Genomic DNA, 16,628 nt, shown 5'->3' on the forward strand with positions numbered 1-16,628 from the left:
CTATTTGCATTGTCTGGATGCATATTTGTCTCCTTGAATTGCATTTGGCTTGAATGAAATACAACGCGTGGCCTCAAACCAGCAGCAACCCCACCCCCTTAACTTCGTCTATATCTTGTGTGCCTTTGTTTGGACAGTTTTCCCAAAGGCAGAGCCGGTGCGATGCATAATAGGTTTATAATAATAGGTTTATAATAGGTTTATAAACAGACGGCTGTACCCTTACGTGAAGCTCTGTCAGAGAAAGTTATAGTATTTGAACTTCGATGTGCATTACTTTCAGAACCAGGTAAGTTAACAAGCATGATATTTAGTTGCTCGTGCATTAACTATTTGTGGTAGTAAAATAACAGTATTTGTTCTGAAGTAAACTTCGCAAATCGCGGGCAAAAAGCATGTAAAACATTTAGTACAGCAGCCGGTGACAATTTATTTTAATTAAAATTGTTTTCTACAAATTCTGCAGAACTAAAGATTCTCCTAATTCGGGGCTTGAAAAACCATAGGCAGACTACCATGGGGAATTCCGGCCGCATGCACCATACTTGCTCAGAGCTCTCGAAAAATCGATTCTGTGGCGCCTTACTGTCCGAAGTCTTTACCCAAGCCTTCTATATTTTTTTGTTCTGTTTTATGTCCCCTTTATTCGATCCCATTCTAAAAACAGACAACGCCTTTTTTTTCAGTAGGGTTCCCTGCAATGCATAAAAACGTTATGGGGGGAACGCAAACTTTCGTAAGATCACGGTACGCGTTGTGGGCCGGGCTGGTATACACCGAGCTGCTTTAAATTAGGCTTCCCTACTGCAAGAAAATGTATGGTTGCAGGGGAACCACATAATCGCAACGCGTTACGTTACGCGCGGAAGCATGATTTTCTCAGGGACATCTAAATGCATTGCTCTAGACGTATCTGCATCACGTACGATGTCTACAAGCATTCACCGTTGAACTTAGAAACCAAGGTGTCGGACCGGAACCGAACCAAACCGAAAACCGGAACCAAAGCGCTATTTTTTCCGGAACTGAACCCGAACCCGAACCATAATTTTTTGAGCGCGCTGAGCCCAAACCGGAACTCAACCGAAAGAGGAAGTCAGGGGTACCGGTTCACGACAAAACGGTTCAACCGTGCATTGTTGATAACGGATGGTCAATGTTATTTGGGGCTTTTTCCCTTTCACACACCATCAACTCCGCTATCCCTCGCGCACTTCTCCAGTTCAGATGAATCAAAACGGTATAAACGCTCGCTTCGTGGTTGGAACATTGGGGGGAAAAAAGATTGTTGACCAATACTGCAACGATATGGTTTTTTCTGGTCGCGCAAGCAAAGTGCAAGGCTGGGAAAAAGAAACGTCACACTGTCGGCGCAGCCTGCAGCACGCTTGAAGCACCGACATTCTCGTACCATCGCTGGGACTGTGCAGGGCAATCAGGCCGTGAGATTGCTGCACTGCGCACGGGCCACATCTTAAACCCTAAATGTGCCTACCTGTAGCACCTCAACAGTGATGAGTTTTGGAAGCTTAAAAAATAACGTAACAATGAAAACAACAGCTCGACGGACGGCACGCAGGAAGAAATAGACGCATTTCTTGCGCTGATTGATTGTAGCAACCGTATGTTTTTATTTGTTACGGCGTCGTCTGTATACCATTGAGGTGAACCATATGCAACAAGGAGGAGGGAGAAAGAGGGCGAGGGGGGCTGCGGACACAAGTTTCTAAAAAACACGACAGGAAGACAACAGAAGACACGTGACAATGCAAACTTTTGAGTGTCAATTCTAAATTGGAGAGATTGTTCTTTTTTTTTTAAATTGAGAGGTGTGCCCAGCGTTGGGCACTGGACGTTCGAGTTCAGTGATTGCCACTAGTCTTTCATGCTATAGTCTCTTGTACAGGAAAAGTTGTTCTTCTAAGGCGGATTTAACGCCTACAAATGAGAAACGCAAAGGATATTGTCTTCCCGAAGCATCATGCCGCAACAATGACAAAGACACTGGCTCTGACAGAAAGGAACTGTTTATGGCCCCTGCCGGAGTACCATTACGTTTTGTTTACATCGCATATACCCATATATTAGACTGCGGCTGCCAGAATGTCTACCCCGCCGCCTGGAGACGTTGTTCCATAGGCTTCGTCTCAACGCAGCAATAACAAATCGATATTTACATCGGATCGGCCAGACATCAAGCCCATATTGTGATAATTGTGGTTCACAGGAAACTGTGAAACATACATAACTGGAGTGCTCTGCCTATGCTGGATCAAGGTGCTGTTTCAAGCAAAAAATGGGTTTCCTCCACCCCGGACAATTGACACTGAGACTGGTACTTGGACCATGGCCCTCTCCTTCTGCTCAGCGCAAAGCTCTGTCTGCGCTATTCGAGTTTCTCCAGGACATTGGTGTGCCTACGACATTGTAGCTTTCTCTTCATTTAAAAAGTCTTCCAACTCAAGATCCTGAAGCAGGACTGTATTTTATTTTTATTTTATTCTTTTTTTTCTCTACTGCTATCCTTCTCAGGTGCACCTACTGCCTTTTTCCCTTTCCTCGTTTCCCCGCAGAGTAGCATGTTGGCGAACTGATGCCGGCAAAGCTCTCGGCGTTTTCCTTTTTAATAAAGTCTCTCTCTCTCTCTCTCTCTCTCTCTCTCTCTCTCTCTCTCTCTCTCTCTCTCTCTCTCTCTCTCTCTCTCTCTCTCTCTCTCTCTCTCTCTCTCTCTCTCTCTCTCTCTCTTTCTCTCTCTTTCTCTCTCTTTCTCTCTCTCTCTCTCTCTCTCTTTCTTTCTCTCCCGAACCGAAAAGTTAGGCGACATCGAAAAACATTTAAATTTTCTGCTTCACAAGGTCAGAAGTGATGTCATTGGTTAATAAAACTGCACAGTGTGTGAACTTGTCGTTCGCATTCAAATGCTACAATAAAAGAGAACAAGAGGCATCATTAATCCTCCAGGCATGCCTCTTAGCGGTGGCTTTATGTACTCTTATAGGAAGACATAAGGGCGGGCAGGTAAAGTGGCTGGAATGTTTTCATAAATATCTGGCCTAATTGATTAAACTGGACATTAAAGTTGCACAACTTTTATTTTAAAGAAATTAGCATTTCCAACCAAGAAGCACTGTACTGTAATTTTGCGGTGGCTTAAACAACAAAACTTTTTTTTTCGAACTTCGCTAATAATTCAGCACTTTGAACCGGTTGGTGATGTAGTCGAACCGGAACGGAATCGCAATGAAGTTATTTCAGCCGAGCCCGAATTGTAACCAAACCAGAAGTTTTTTTATTGGACACATTTTTAGAAACACTCACACTTTTGTTCGAAGACTGAGGTGCGCACCCAGCGAAACAAGGCGAGAAGTACTGGATTCCATTCGAGGTGTCGCACACTGGGCGGTGAACGTTCGTAGAGCACGAGCACTGCATGGTGCATGCGTTTTCCAGGGTACTGCTGCAAAGCGAGAAAGAGTAGCCACCAGAAATCAATGTTTTGTCAATAAATAAAGGGATAGTAGCCTGGGCTTTGGCCACGCTACAGAAGCGGAGATAAACCATCTATTTATTGATAATAGCAGAAGCAAGACTTCTGAATTGCTAGTGTGTAGCTCTCCACGTCGGGTTCTTATAATAAGTGGTTTACCCATAGGAAAAGGAAAAAGCGGCTTATCGCCTTCACAGCACTATGCACCGTGAGGTAACTCGAATTTGAGATTTAACCATAAATGTTTCTTAGAGCATAAAGTGGAACTATTTATTGCCAAAAGTAACAACGAACTACGGAAAGTTTTCAACTAATTTTTCGGCTATACACTTTTGGAATACGCAGCCGCTCTCTATTAAAACATGCCGTACCGTGTATACATTCAAAAATAATTTGCGGGCGTTCTTATCCCAACCTGAATAATGTAACTTGGTTGTACCATGTTTAGTTTTGTTTCTTTATTCCGGGCATCACTAATATGCTTTGTGCTTATGATGTTCTTGCCTATACACTGCTGCTGATATTAGTTTTGTTTCTTTTTTCTTTTCATGCATTGCTACAACGTTTCTTGCTTATTACGTTCTTTCATATGTACCGTTTGTTATGTTGGTGATAGTTTCTTTCTTTTTTCCATGCCTTTCTAATACGTTTCTTGCTTATTATGTTCTTGTATATATACCGTAATCGATCTTGCTGATATTATTTTTGTTTCGTTGATTGATATATTCGTGCTTATAACGTGTGTTTCCGCCTGTTTAATGAATAACAGGAGGTCCCCTCTTCAGTCTCTGACTCTGGGACCTCCTTCTGAAATCTTCTATTGTATACATTCTTGTTGTAACGCAAAATGAAATAAATTCAAATGAAATGAAAAATGAGAAGAGGAGGTCCGATCTTTCCACTCAAATTATTTCAACCTTTGGTAGAAAATGGCCATGAACACGTCAATCGGGCTCATTTTAAACCTGAAACTGAACGCAGTACTTGTGGGGTTACACTCTGGCAACAGCGAACTCACCGGTTGCTGGCGCGCTCCCGCATACACAGTAATGCACACCTCTTTACTGACCCTACCTGTCCAGCCTGCGGTGCACTCGACACTCACTACCATTCCCTCTGCGAATGCCCCGCAGACCCGTACCCCCCCGTTCCCTCCCCTCACCACTGGGAGCTGGGGGAGTCAGGCCAAGTCCTGACCACTTCCCGGGCCCTGGCGGTCGCGGCGGCCCTGTGGGCCTCCTCCAGTGGACCCCCAACACCTGATACCCATGGACGAAAAAACATATTCCTTCCTTCCTTCCCGCAAATGGCTCCCTTCGCACGAGCGAGAAGTATTGCGCAACATCGGCCGTGACGGAAAGCTAACAAGAAAGGGGTTTGCGTGACAGTCGCCATCCCCACAAACTCATTGGCAAAAACTGGCACGAAGCAGTAACTTCCCTGAAAAAAAAGCAAAAAACACACTTATAGAAAAACTGAAAGAAGAATTCGGATGGTCCAGTTATGAGGCACTCTTTCAAAGTGTATTTTACCAGGGCGAGGAAAAACAAAAGTACGAAAGCGTGCCACAATGTGCATAACGCTAGTCCACATATTCATGGCAGCCATTCAGTGACATTCCGCACATTAGGACGACGAGAAACAAGAACACGTAAGACGAAGACAAAATAGACACAAAGAACACATACAGGCCTGCATGTGTTCTTTGGGTCGGCTTCGTCTACGCCTGTTTTGCGTTCCTTTTATTCTTTCCTGTAAGCATGAGCCAACTAGCTCAACAAGCTTTGTTAAGAACATGCCACCGTTCAAGTAGATCTGGAATTTTTTGAACTCCAAGTTGTCGTGGTAGTGCATATTGACCCCGTGAGGGTCGCATGACAGCGTCAGGATATGGCTTCATGAGTTGCTACAGCAGCACAGGGACAAAGAAATAGTCATCACAGGATACCTAACTAGCCCTTACCAACCAAGAAGCTAAACTCCAACATGCTAATTTTGGAGACTTTTCGACAACGCGTTGAAGATAATTAGAAGACCCTTGAAAATGACGGAATGCTGCCCACTCCGCAAGAGAAGAGTGACTATGATGGTAGAGACTCTGATTCATATGAGTCTCCTTGATTCATGTGTTAAACCTCTGAGAGACACCGATTCATATGTCATACCGGGCGCAGGGGCACGAGAAATCTCAAAAATAACACTTTAGCAGAAGTAACAGCTGGGCTAGTTGGTATTGCATTGGTATTGTTATTGCGTACGACGAACCACAGTGCTGTGGTTGTCGTCTCGTTTCCGAGTATCCAAAGTGCGCTACAATCAAGATGTTCCAAACACCTCAGAAAACTTGGGCGGCAGCATTGCGTGCTTGTGGCTTTAAAGCTGGGTCCGACAGCCAAAAGAAAGCCGGCCTAAACAAAACGAAATAATTTGGTGAATCCCGAGAAGCCCTAGAAAATACAGTGATAGTGGACATTCGCTCGAGGAACTGGACTTAACTGGCCCTAAGATCTCAAGAAAAGCCCGCTATGGCTTGTCTTGCTGGATTCAACGAAGTCCTCCCTGAACGACACTTCTTAAGTCTTCTAGCGAAGCAGAGGAGACTAAAAAAGTGGAGCAGAAAAAAATCATGCACCCCTCCGCCTAACGAGGACGATGTTTTTTTTGTGCATGTGTTCATGCCATGCGGCACATGAACGCGGAGCTTTCTCGCGATGGAATCTTTGGTTGTCCAATCCCACACTGCGAGAGTGTGCTACTCTGGAGGTACACTCCACTTTTCTGGAATACCCACAGAAACTCTCGGGTGTGCACTCCGTAGGCGCAACGTTTGGGTTTGGTAGAGTGTACTAGAAGAATCTAAGTGGGACGAGCCGCTGGCTCCGCGCCTGCTTCGCCGCGAAGCGCAGTTTGTTGAAAGTTGGCGTTGCGGCGCTGCTGTCGCGGTGGATTCTTAAGTGGATTGGGTTCTACCGGTGAGAACTACAAGCGGCGGCATAGGGCGTCCACAAATCGGAGTTTTTGCAGTTGTATTCAGCCATTGTTTTAAAACTGTGCGGAATCGCTGCTGCTGTTTATCTCACTGTGCTGAGTGTCGTGAAGTGATGAACTTGCAGGGCCCAATTTCACCGTCCTCGGCATGCCCACAGCCAGGCTTCACCACTGTTACGCGCCGGGTTGCCGCTTTGGCTACAGAGGTGTTAAAGCTGTAAAGACTATTACACCTTAGCTTTCTGAGAGATGAAGCTCGAAGATAAGCCTAAGGAAGAAAACTGTGCGGTGTGCGAGCTGCACTTCGAGTACCGCTATACATACGGCGTGACCACACTACCGTTATCAATGGTAAAAAAGAGAGAATCTCCCTTGGTGTTCCTGAGTTGTCGCCCGACGTTGAGTCATTTCAGCGCGGATATTTCGCCTAAATGCGCCACTCGCAGTAGTCGTGATTCGTCGCATTAGCTTTCAAGTAGCAAAACATTCAATTGCCATGAACAAACATGTTGACCTGCAGCTGCTTGTTATGTTGACACGGCGCTTCTTCTGTATTATGGAATGCTGTTAATGATTAAAAAGTTTGTAGGCTCGGTCCACTGCAAATGTATGGACAGAGGGCCCATGTTTTTCAAGTTTGGAGCGGCACATTTGCTAGCAATCATCGTATTTTCGGCCTTCAACTGCGCCAAAGCAATCGTCCCAATAATGCCTTCTATCTGCACTTTTAACTATAATTAGGCACACTAGGCAGAAGCTTTATATTTCTTCAAAGCCAGAATAAGGACATCAAGAGCTCTAATACAATATCAAGAGTGGCCTGTTACCGTCTGTTTGACATGTGTAATATCGCGTCTATTCGCGGTGTGATGGGAAGAGCATAACCAAATACACAAATGAAATAGGATATATGGGTAGGGGGAGAGGGGTGCAAAAGCTGCGCATCGTTCTTGGGGACACAGTCAAATCGAAGGCTGCAGCGGGGAATATGTTTAATAGAAAGTGATGATGATGATGATGATGGTTTGATTTTATTGGCGCAAGGCCGACATGGGCAAAGAGCGCCAGACACAAAGTTATTTGATGAGGAGAGAACACGAAATAAAATCAGTTAAAAAACTATGAGCACAGCTGGTGTAAAGGGCCAGGGTGAAGAAAAAGAGTGGTTAAAAGATAAATGAGGTGGTTGGTGTATAGGACCAAGGGTAAAACTATGGGTGGTATGAGATGAGTTGTAAGAAGTGAACTTCTGAAAGGAACTTAAAGGTGCGTTGAACAGAAAACATGGCATCGTCTCCTGAGAAGTATGACGGGTGTGGTGGAATATGTCATGAGTGTAGTTGTGGGAAGTGTTTGCGTCGTGTAATGTCGAGTGCCTTACATTGTATGAGGATGTGGATCACGGATAGGGCCTCTCCGCACCTGCTGCACAGATGTCTTGGAGATGCAGTGAGAAGGTGCGAGTGCGTTGCATGTGTGTGCCCTATCCGTAATCTGGCCAAGGCGACTTCAGAGTATCTATTGCGTGTGTCGGTGGTGTATGGTCCCAAGTGAGGTTTTATTACGTGTAACTTGTTGTCTGTTTGTTCACTCCAGTGTGTTTGCTATGTTTTGCGAAGTTGTTATCTGATGTGTGGTTTCACGTCGGTGTAGGGTAATGTGGTTATGTCTACTGTATTCAAGGGTGTAGCAGCAGCTGCCATTCGATCCGCTGCTTCGTTCTCGGCTATACCACAGTGGCCAGGGACCCAGCAAAGAACCAGTTCAAATTTGCGTACATACACAGACATAATACCCTTGACGATCAGATTGACAATGTTGTTTTTCGAAGGCATTGTTGACGACAGTGCCCGCACAACACTTAGGGAATCTGTATAGATAATGGATTGTGGGATGGGGCTTTGAAGTATATGATTGACAACAAGAAGTACACCGTAAGCCTCTGCCGTAAAGATACTAGTATGACTATTCAGAGTTCTAGTGACATTAAGGCCGGGCCCATGCGCCGCGCAGGATACAGAGGTGGCAGTTCTAGAAGCGTCCGTATAAAATTCAGAACACTCATAATTCTGCTGCAAATACAAGAAATGATGCAGAGTTGCACATGTGGGAGCTCGGTTTTTATCTACATGTGTGAAAGATGTGTCGCATGATAGAAGGCGGAGATGCTATGGTGCTATAAAATCCGTTAGAGAACTTTGGATTGTATCTAAAAAGGAGACAGCAAGCTCTGACGCTTCCTCTCTAACTCTGTAAGAGAAGGGCGCAGAGAACGATGGTCGATTTAAAAGGAGTTCAGTCATGGACGTATCATGAAAAACTGATTTGAAAGGATGGTGAGGCATGGATGAAATTTTAAAAGCATAAAGGAGATCTGTGTATGCTCCTGACGTTGTAGGTTCCATTTGTTGCACTCCACATAGAGGCTTTCGACCGGGCTAGTGCGGAAGGCGCCGCACGCCAGGCGGAGCCCGAGATGAAGCACTGGGTCCAGCATTTTGAGAGATGTTTTACTTGCTGACCCATAAACAACGCTACCATAGTCCAATCGTGAACCTATCAAGCTGGTAAAAACACGTAAAAGAGGTTGTTTGTCAGCGCCAAAAGAAATGTGCGAGAGAACCTTCAGGATAGTCATTGTCTTTAAGCATTTATGTTTTAGTTGTTTTATGTGTGGGATAAATGTGAGCTTTTCGTCGAAGATTATACCTAAAAACTTGTGTTCCTTTTTGACAGGAATCGAGACACCATTGAGTTGAATGTCTGAATCCGGCCGGATGCCACGCCTCTTGGAAAACAAAACACAAGTGCACTTCCCGGGATTAAATTTAAAACCATTGCTATCTGCCCAGCCAGATAGCTTGTTAACACCAAGCTGGATCTGGCGCTCACAGACAGACAAGTTACAGGATTTAAAGGAGAGTTGAACATCGTCTACATTGATTGAACAGGACATCGATGGTGGCAGTGCCTTCAGAAGAGAATTCATTTTTACGATAAACAAAGTGCAACTCAAAACTCCACCTTGCGGCAGGTCGTTTTCCTGCACATGAACCCTAGAGAGTGCAGCTCCAACTCGCACGCGAAACGTTCTTTCAGACAGGTAACTAACAAGCATGTTCATCATGTTACCCGACATGCCAAAGGACTTCAAATCGCTGAGGATGCCGTACCGCCAAGCAGTGTCATACGCCTTTTCAAGATCAGAGAATACTGTCATACAGTACTGCTTGTGGATGAAAGCATCTTTAATATATGACTCTAACGCAACGAGTTGATCGTTCGTAGATCGCCCCGCCCTAAAGCCTGCCTGGCAGCTCTCGAGAAGACCGTTGTACTCTAAGAAGTGCACGAGTCTCCTGTTTATCATCTTCTCGAAGAGCTTACACAGGCAGCTTGTCAGGGCAATGGGACGATAACTGGCGGGAGAGGAAGGGTCCTTCCCTTCCTTTAGGAAAGCCACTACTATGGCCTCCCTCCAAGAGCGTGGAATGTGCCCCGAAAGAAATATTTTATTGTAGAGGTGAAGACGTATTTCAAGTGTGTCTGCATGTAGGTGTTGTATCATTGTGTATGAAATCCTGTCTGCACGGGGAGCTGAAGGTTTACAAGTACCGAGTGCGACCTTCAGCTCATGAAGTGAAAAGGGGGTGTTATGAGTTCGACTTATTACTGTCTCGCAAGGACTTCTTCTCACATGATGCTTTGCGTTTAATGAAAGTGTTGGTGTAGTGTGCTGAGCTGGACACGTGTTCGAAGTGTTGTGCAAGCGTGTTGGCCTGGTCTTTGAGTGTGTCCCCTGTTGTGCTAACCAGGGGCAGGCAGGCAGTGTCTGTTGTCCTTTTAGTTTGCGTATTCGTGTCCAGACTTTGTGAGTGTCGGTGTATGAGTTGATGGAAGTGAGGAAGGCGCGCCAACTCTCCCTTTTCGCCTCACGACGCACACGCTTCCCAAGAGCTTTTACCCGTTTAAAGGAAATGATATTATCAAATGAGTCTGAGGAACCAGATCAGACTCGCTGAACTGGGTCCCTGTGGATACCAGACGCCGCTCCGCCCCCCGGCGAGCTGCGTCTGCGTACCTCCCCAGAGGGAAAGAGGCGAACCTCTTTCGCGCCTCTGGGAAGGTGATGTTCTCCGTGACCTTGATGTTAATTATCTTTTTTACATTTGAAATTTTTCACACTTGCGGGAGTATGCCGCATGCGGCCCCCCCCGCAGTTCACACAAGACAGGGTATCGGATGGACAATTGTCGCTCGGATGATCATGCGCCGCGCATTTCGCACACGTCGTTCTGCCACGTCAAGAGTTTGTACCGTGCCCGAACCGCTGGCACTTAAAACAGCACCGCGGGTTCGGGATGTACGGACGGATGGAGCGACGGATAAAACCTGTATTTATGTGTTGTGGAAGAACTGCGCGGTCAAGATTCAAGATAATGTGCTTGGTGGGAATCTCCTTGTCGTCTCTGCGTATAGTGATGCGTCTCACGGCAGTGACGCCCTGGTCCTTCAAGCCGGCAAGGAGATCCGCATCCGTTTCGTTCAAAAGATTTGTCTCGGATATCACACCCTGGGAGCTGTTGAGGCTCCGATGGGGTGTGACCCTGATGTCTAGATCAGCCAGTTTTGTCTGAGCTAGAAGCTTTGTGGACTGCTGCTTGTCATTTATTTCGATGAGGAGTTCACCAGACCTTTGTTTTTTGCACTTATACGATTTTCCTATTATGGCTTCAAGATGTTTTGCAATCAAGAAGACTGACTGAGATGCCAGAGGGTGGGTTGGATTGAGGGACTCCATGACAAGAAATCGAGAGTAATGATCTGGTTCAGGAAATGTTAAAGATGGCAATGCGGGAAACGATACTTCGGTGCGGCACCTTTTAGGGGGCGATCACGTTTGGAGGGGGTTTTACAGAATACCATAAAGCATAGTATAAAAGCAGGGAGACGGGGGTACTTTTTTTTTTGACCTTACCCTGGTAGTCAAAGAGGTTCCGGAGCTCCCTGCCTGGTAGACAGGCAGGGAGCCCATCGGCCGGAGCTTGACCAAGGCTCCAACGGCCACCGTTTACGGCTTCTACCCTTCACGTTTAAACACCTCGCCACGGTGGGACACGGCTTATGTATGGAGCTCGGGGTCCGCGGTGTCGCTGCTCACCGCCACCATGAATACTGAAGGTGCCCCGTGCGGGGTTAATAGAAAGTGGCACACTGATGCGGCAATTCACTTCTGAATAACTGGCACCCACTCGTTAGAAAAATGTAGGTTTCGATCGAAGGGTTGTGACTAGAACATTTTAAAAGTCATAATTTCGTAGAGAACGTGCTGGAAATTTAGTGTAAAACGAAAATATATCCAGATTCTTCGATTAGCTTTATTGACGCTGCAATGAAATTGCCCCACCTCATTACCCAGACGCATTAAAAGTTAACCAACCACAGCACGCGTTTTTCTATTCATTGCATTTTACGCCTGAAGAATAACCAGGGCACACGAAAAAAAAAAAGAACGGCTGATTAACGTGAAAGTTGGTATTCCGACTCTAGTCCCTGTCATCTCCATTTGTCTGCGTTTATTCTTTCCGCGTTGTAAGCACTTCGTTTAAAAAAGGGGGCACACCTCTTTCTACCCCGCTGTCGATTTGGCATTTATGTTAACTTAAAAATTGGACGAAACAAAAAAAAATTGGCTGCAATCTCCGCTGTGAAGGTGGTTGGATGCAAATCTGTAAACGACACCCCCAACGATTACCCATGCGGCGTCACTTTAATTCACACACGCAGCTCTGCACAGATTGAAACCAGAGACAAAGAGAGCTGTTACTTGAAATTCGTGGGGGGGGGGGGGGGGGGGGCGTCTTAACGCAGCAGCGTCAGCAGGAACCAAACGGAAAGGGGTGTCTTTTGGAAGGTCAGGAGGAAGGTGGCATGCGCGGCTATGGCCTTATCTCTCTCACTGCCTCCCCCTCACTCTTGTTTCATGTGTCCCCTCTGAAGAGCGTCCTTCCCCTCCTCAGCCGCTGAATCCAAACCACCGTCTGTCTCCCCGTCACTTTGTGTGGGCGTAGCTTAGTCGGCAAGACGAATGGCTCTCGCTCCATTTCTCCTCGGGCTCAGTTTCGATCCCTGGCGCTGCCAGTAGTTTGTTGGTGTAGCCAGGGTGTAGCCAGTAGCCAGTGGTAGCCTGCGATGTATGTTTGTGCAGCCTGGGAGTTTTCTGCTGACGCGGACACGAAAGTTTCCTTGGCTGGTTAGAGGTGTACTGCTTCGCAGTAAAAACGGGGCCCGCGCAATGCCGCATGTCTGGGCGAGCGCAGTCTACAAAAGTCCACTTCGTCCGCAGCTGCCTCTACTGGATCTACACGCACCGCTTCAGGTGGAGACATTGAGATCATTCTAGTACACTCTAGGTTTGGGGTGTGCGGCGCAAATCGGCACCTGTTGCTTGACGTTCGCTTCGACCATGTCGATAGCGAGCAATCGGATAGACGCCGGCTCCATAACGCGACGGACCTAGGTTCGATTCCGGCCACGGGAAGCGTTCCTTTCTTCGAAAACACCCGCGAACATTCATAATCATCGCCAGTGAAAGTTGGCTTTCCTGCAGGGCCGTATTGGCGCACAACGGCATAAGGGAGACACTAAAGCTTCACTCTAATAAAACAGAGACAAACAGCTTAACGGGGGCGTACAGGATGTTGGCGAAAAAGGGTATGATTGGCAAATGAAACGGCCGTGTAGTAATGAGTGGGCCCCTTCCACAGCAAGGTAAGATGTGCGTATTCTGGTAAATAGTGATGACTGTGGTGCACCATGAGGAGATCCAGAGGAACACGGGGCATAAAGACGAAGACTCCGGCCGAGAGTTCCACGCAGATACACCCTTACAATTCTAAACAAGAAACACCATCGGATTAAAAACCCGGGTCAGCGGAATGCCTTGATGGGTGGGTGAACGCGGCGGTCTCAAGACAAGCAGAACACAGAAAATAAGGCACCGGGCAAAGATTGAATCCCATATCAACTCACCAAGAACCTATCAGTAAATTCCATAACAATTACTTCGGCTCGTTAACGAAGCATGAGCATCCTATGTACTTCTGAAATAAGATACAATAATGACACTTATGCCGAGCCGCCGAAACCACCTGACCATTTTGAGCATATCCACCTAATATCGCTCTCTCTCTTCACCGGTTATATCACGGACGTTATGATTCTTGAGCTCCTCATGTGTACGCTAAAGAGAAACGCTGTGCTGCACCCAGAACGAATGGCCTCAAGACTGCATGGTACGCGTCAAGCACATTGCTTACGACTCCTCAAGCAGCGCCCAAGTGAGAACAATGGTCGCACCAGTTATCAACAAGACGTTAATTAACACAAGCTAGAAAGACATTGTTGTGCTTTCATGCACAGGCGTTTATGGACGGTGCACGTACGCGCGTTCAGTCCTTCCTGCTGCACCGTCTAAGTTCGGCCCACTCCTTAGGAACGGTAAGGCCGTTGGTAACGCTCCATCTTACATCCGTGGAATTCGATGAGGTAGGACCGAGGTGCGTTAGCACTAAAAACTTAGTGCCCTTCCATTCTGTGAAGTTGGGTCACCTGCGAAGCTGAACGCGCAGTCAACGCAGTGCACGAAACAAAGCACGTTTGCTTGTAATTTACGACTGAGCATACTTCCCCTCCACTACGGTGCGCCTCATAAACTGTGTAGTATCGGTGCGTTAAACCTCATAATCAACCGATTATAAAAAACGGTTTAAATTGAGGAACATGGCAGTAAATCACCTTCTGTGGGAAAGTGACTTTTATACAAAACTACCAGCACTTTATTGAAGACACTCTCCACGCTATAATAGATTTTAGAACACCAGCAGGTGCCATGGTACAGCTATGAAAGACTAGGGGGTAAATAAAGAATATCACCCTAAGTTTTTTTTACGCGCCTCTGTGAGTGTGGTGCCATACATGTAGCAGCCATATGGAACTTCTGAAAAGGCGCCGTCACCGTTCCACATCCCAGCGGCCCACAGCTGTTCGTGACCCATATGCACATTTCCTGCGGCGCCAACGATAAAATTCGCTGCTTTAGGAAGATGGAATGCTGCGGAGTTAGCGATGCAGCTGTGTACATCTAACAGCGCGCAGTTATAGATGCATAGGCCGCATTTTTCCGCTACGGTTTTATATCCTGTAGATGTTAGAATGCAGTGGAGAGGAAAAGGAAAGGGTCCGTAGAGCGACAACATTTGATATTTTCATGGAAACGCATGCGCTGCGTGATGTTCCCGACTCCCTGCAAAAGCCCTCACTGCGTGGCCACATGCCTCAGTGTGTTACCTTCACAAACAGCCAATGTGCATGCTTTCAACACCTGTTTATACTGAACACCTGTTGCACAAGCTAAAGAGTGACGTAGTTAATGAACGTTTACGGTAACGACAAGACCATATGCAAGCAGTTTGGAGGACTGTATTGTTATTTAGTGGACTCTGCGCAGACGGCAAAATTGAAGACGTTGGTTGTTGGTTAGAGAAGTAAGTGGACTGGTGCAACTGAGGCGGAAACATTGGCACACTGAATGGATATTTGCCACCTAAACACCAGACAGGGATGCAAAGAAAACAATGTTTTATAGCAAAATATGGCAGTCGTCTGCGCATCAAATAACCTTGAATTACATGCGCAAAAATTGTGCCCTACCTGGTCGTCTGAGGGCTGCAAGTGTTTTGAGTAGAGAGAGGAGCGTTCGATACAATCTGTTCGTTTTTTGTTTCTACGTTGCTTTTTACGTTAGCCATATGCCGGGTTGTGATAAACAAGCACTAAGACTGCGCGATCGTGCAACATGACCAGAAAATGCGTGGCATTTTTCAAATACGCCCGCAAAAGTAGCAAAAGCAAGCAAAGATGAGAGCGGAGTCAACCCCCTGCAATGCAACGTTGCGGAAGTGGTAAAGTAATATCCGGACGTACGGAGAATCATAACAGAAACAACAACAGGCCTCTTCACCACTCCGGGAAAAACCTACGTGAACTGCGGGTGCTTTCAGATGTGCGTAGCGAGGAGGTTTCAGGCCACCACCCGGCCGTATATTTCCATACGCTTCGCTGCAGAGAGCATTTACGTGCCATGGCTGTTCGCGCGATGCAGAACGGTAATAAAACACCGTCATTGGCTGCGCCCCAAAAACCTAAAGCGGCCTAAAACATACCAAATCACTATGATTAACAAAAAGAACACGTAGATTTGAGTGAAGAAAAAAATTAAATTTAGGAGAAAAGTCAAGCAATGAGAAAAAAAAATCTAAGAGATATACCTGATGGGGCTCGAACCCAAGCCGTCAGCGCCATTGAGGTGACAGAGCAGGAGTGATGGGCTCCTTTTAGAAGCCGCTAAAAAGAATAGCGCGCGCAGTGACATCACACATGTCACGTGGGTATTCTGTGCAGCGAAGCGTTTGGAGACACGCCGGCCGGCCGGCTGCTCTTCTCGCCACGAGAAGAACGTGTAACTTTCGTGGAAATCTTTGAGGGCCCGTAAAAAAGAAATTCATTGTATACTGAGGTCTGCTTATGAATACCTAGGGATTATCAGGCCTCTATAAAGCTACATCGTCTTTGAGTCCATTTCTGCCTTTTCTTCTTCTTCTGACACCAATTACTCCTATAGACAGACGGGCTGCAATTCATGTAGATTCCCCGCAGTCGTAGTTCATTGATGTGGCCCCACTGCCACGCAACATGCATCGGACATACCACCAGGCTCGTAGAAAATACCGCGCGATAGCGATACTTAAACAATACGGCCAAAACTCTGCCACTGTTTATACAAATGCCGTTTCGCATCCCAGGCGAACAGCTATGACCGCTGGGATTTCTACTGCCGAGGATCTCCTAACATGCGCATCCATTCCCACCATCCAACACAAACTACAACCACGATGGCTATGGTCACTTTTCGCCTTTGATGAAACAATAAAAGCTTTCGTCTTTACAAAATACATCATCGTCGTCATCACACTACCAGCATCATCACCACCACCATCATCATCACCATCATCATCATCACCATCATCATCATCCTTCTACCCAAGCCCACTGCAGCGCAAAGGCATTCGTCGCTGATTTCCAACAGTTCCTG

At 46.5% G+C, this 16,628-nt stretch overlaps 1 protein-coding gene across 2 annotated transcripts in view; it reads right to left on the bottom strand.

Annotated features, from left to right (window-relative positions):
• The window catches only part of LOC144179170 (solute carrier organic anion transporter family member 74D-like), a 47,893-nt gene that overhangs the window by 11,334 nt on the left and 19,931 nt on the right, over window positions 1-16,628 (bottom strand). For both annotated transcript variants that reach the window (XM_077707415.1, XM_077707414.1), the window contains one exon: window positions 3,319-3,457. In XM_077707415.1, the coding sequence (XP_077563541.1) occupies window positions 3,319-3,457 (139 nt within the window). The remainder of the gene's footprint in view (window positions 1-3,318; window positions 3,458-16,628) is intronic.

Source organism: Haemaphysalis longicornis, unplaced genomic scaffold (genome assembly GCF_048455015.1).
Source record: "Haemaphysalis longicornis isolate Haplotype H1 unplaced genomic scaffold, Haemaphysalis longicornis Haplotype H1 scaffold_4, whole genome shotgun sequence".
Classification (NCBI taxonomy): Eukaryota; Metazoa; Arthropoda; class Arachnida; order Ixodida; family Ixodidae; genus Haemaphysalis; species Haemaphysalis longicornis.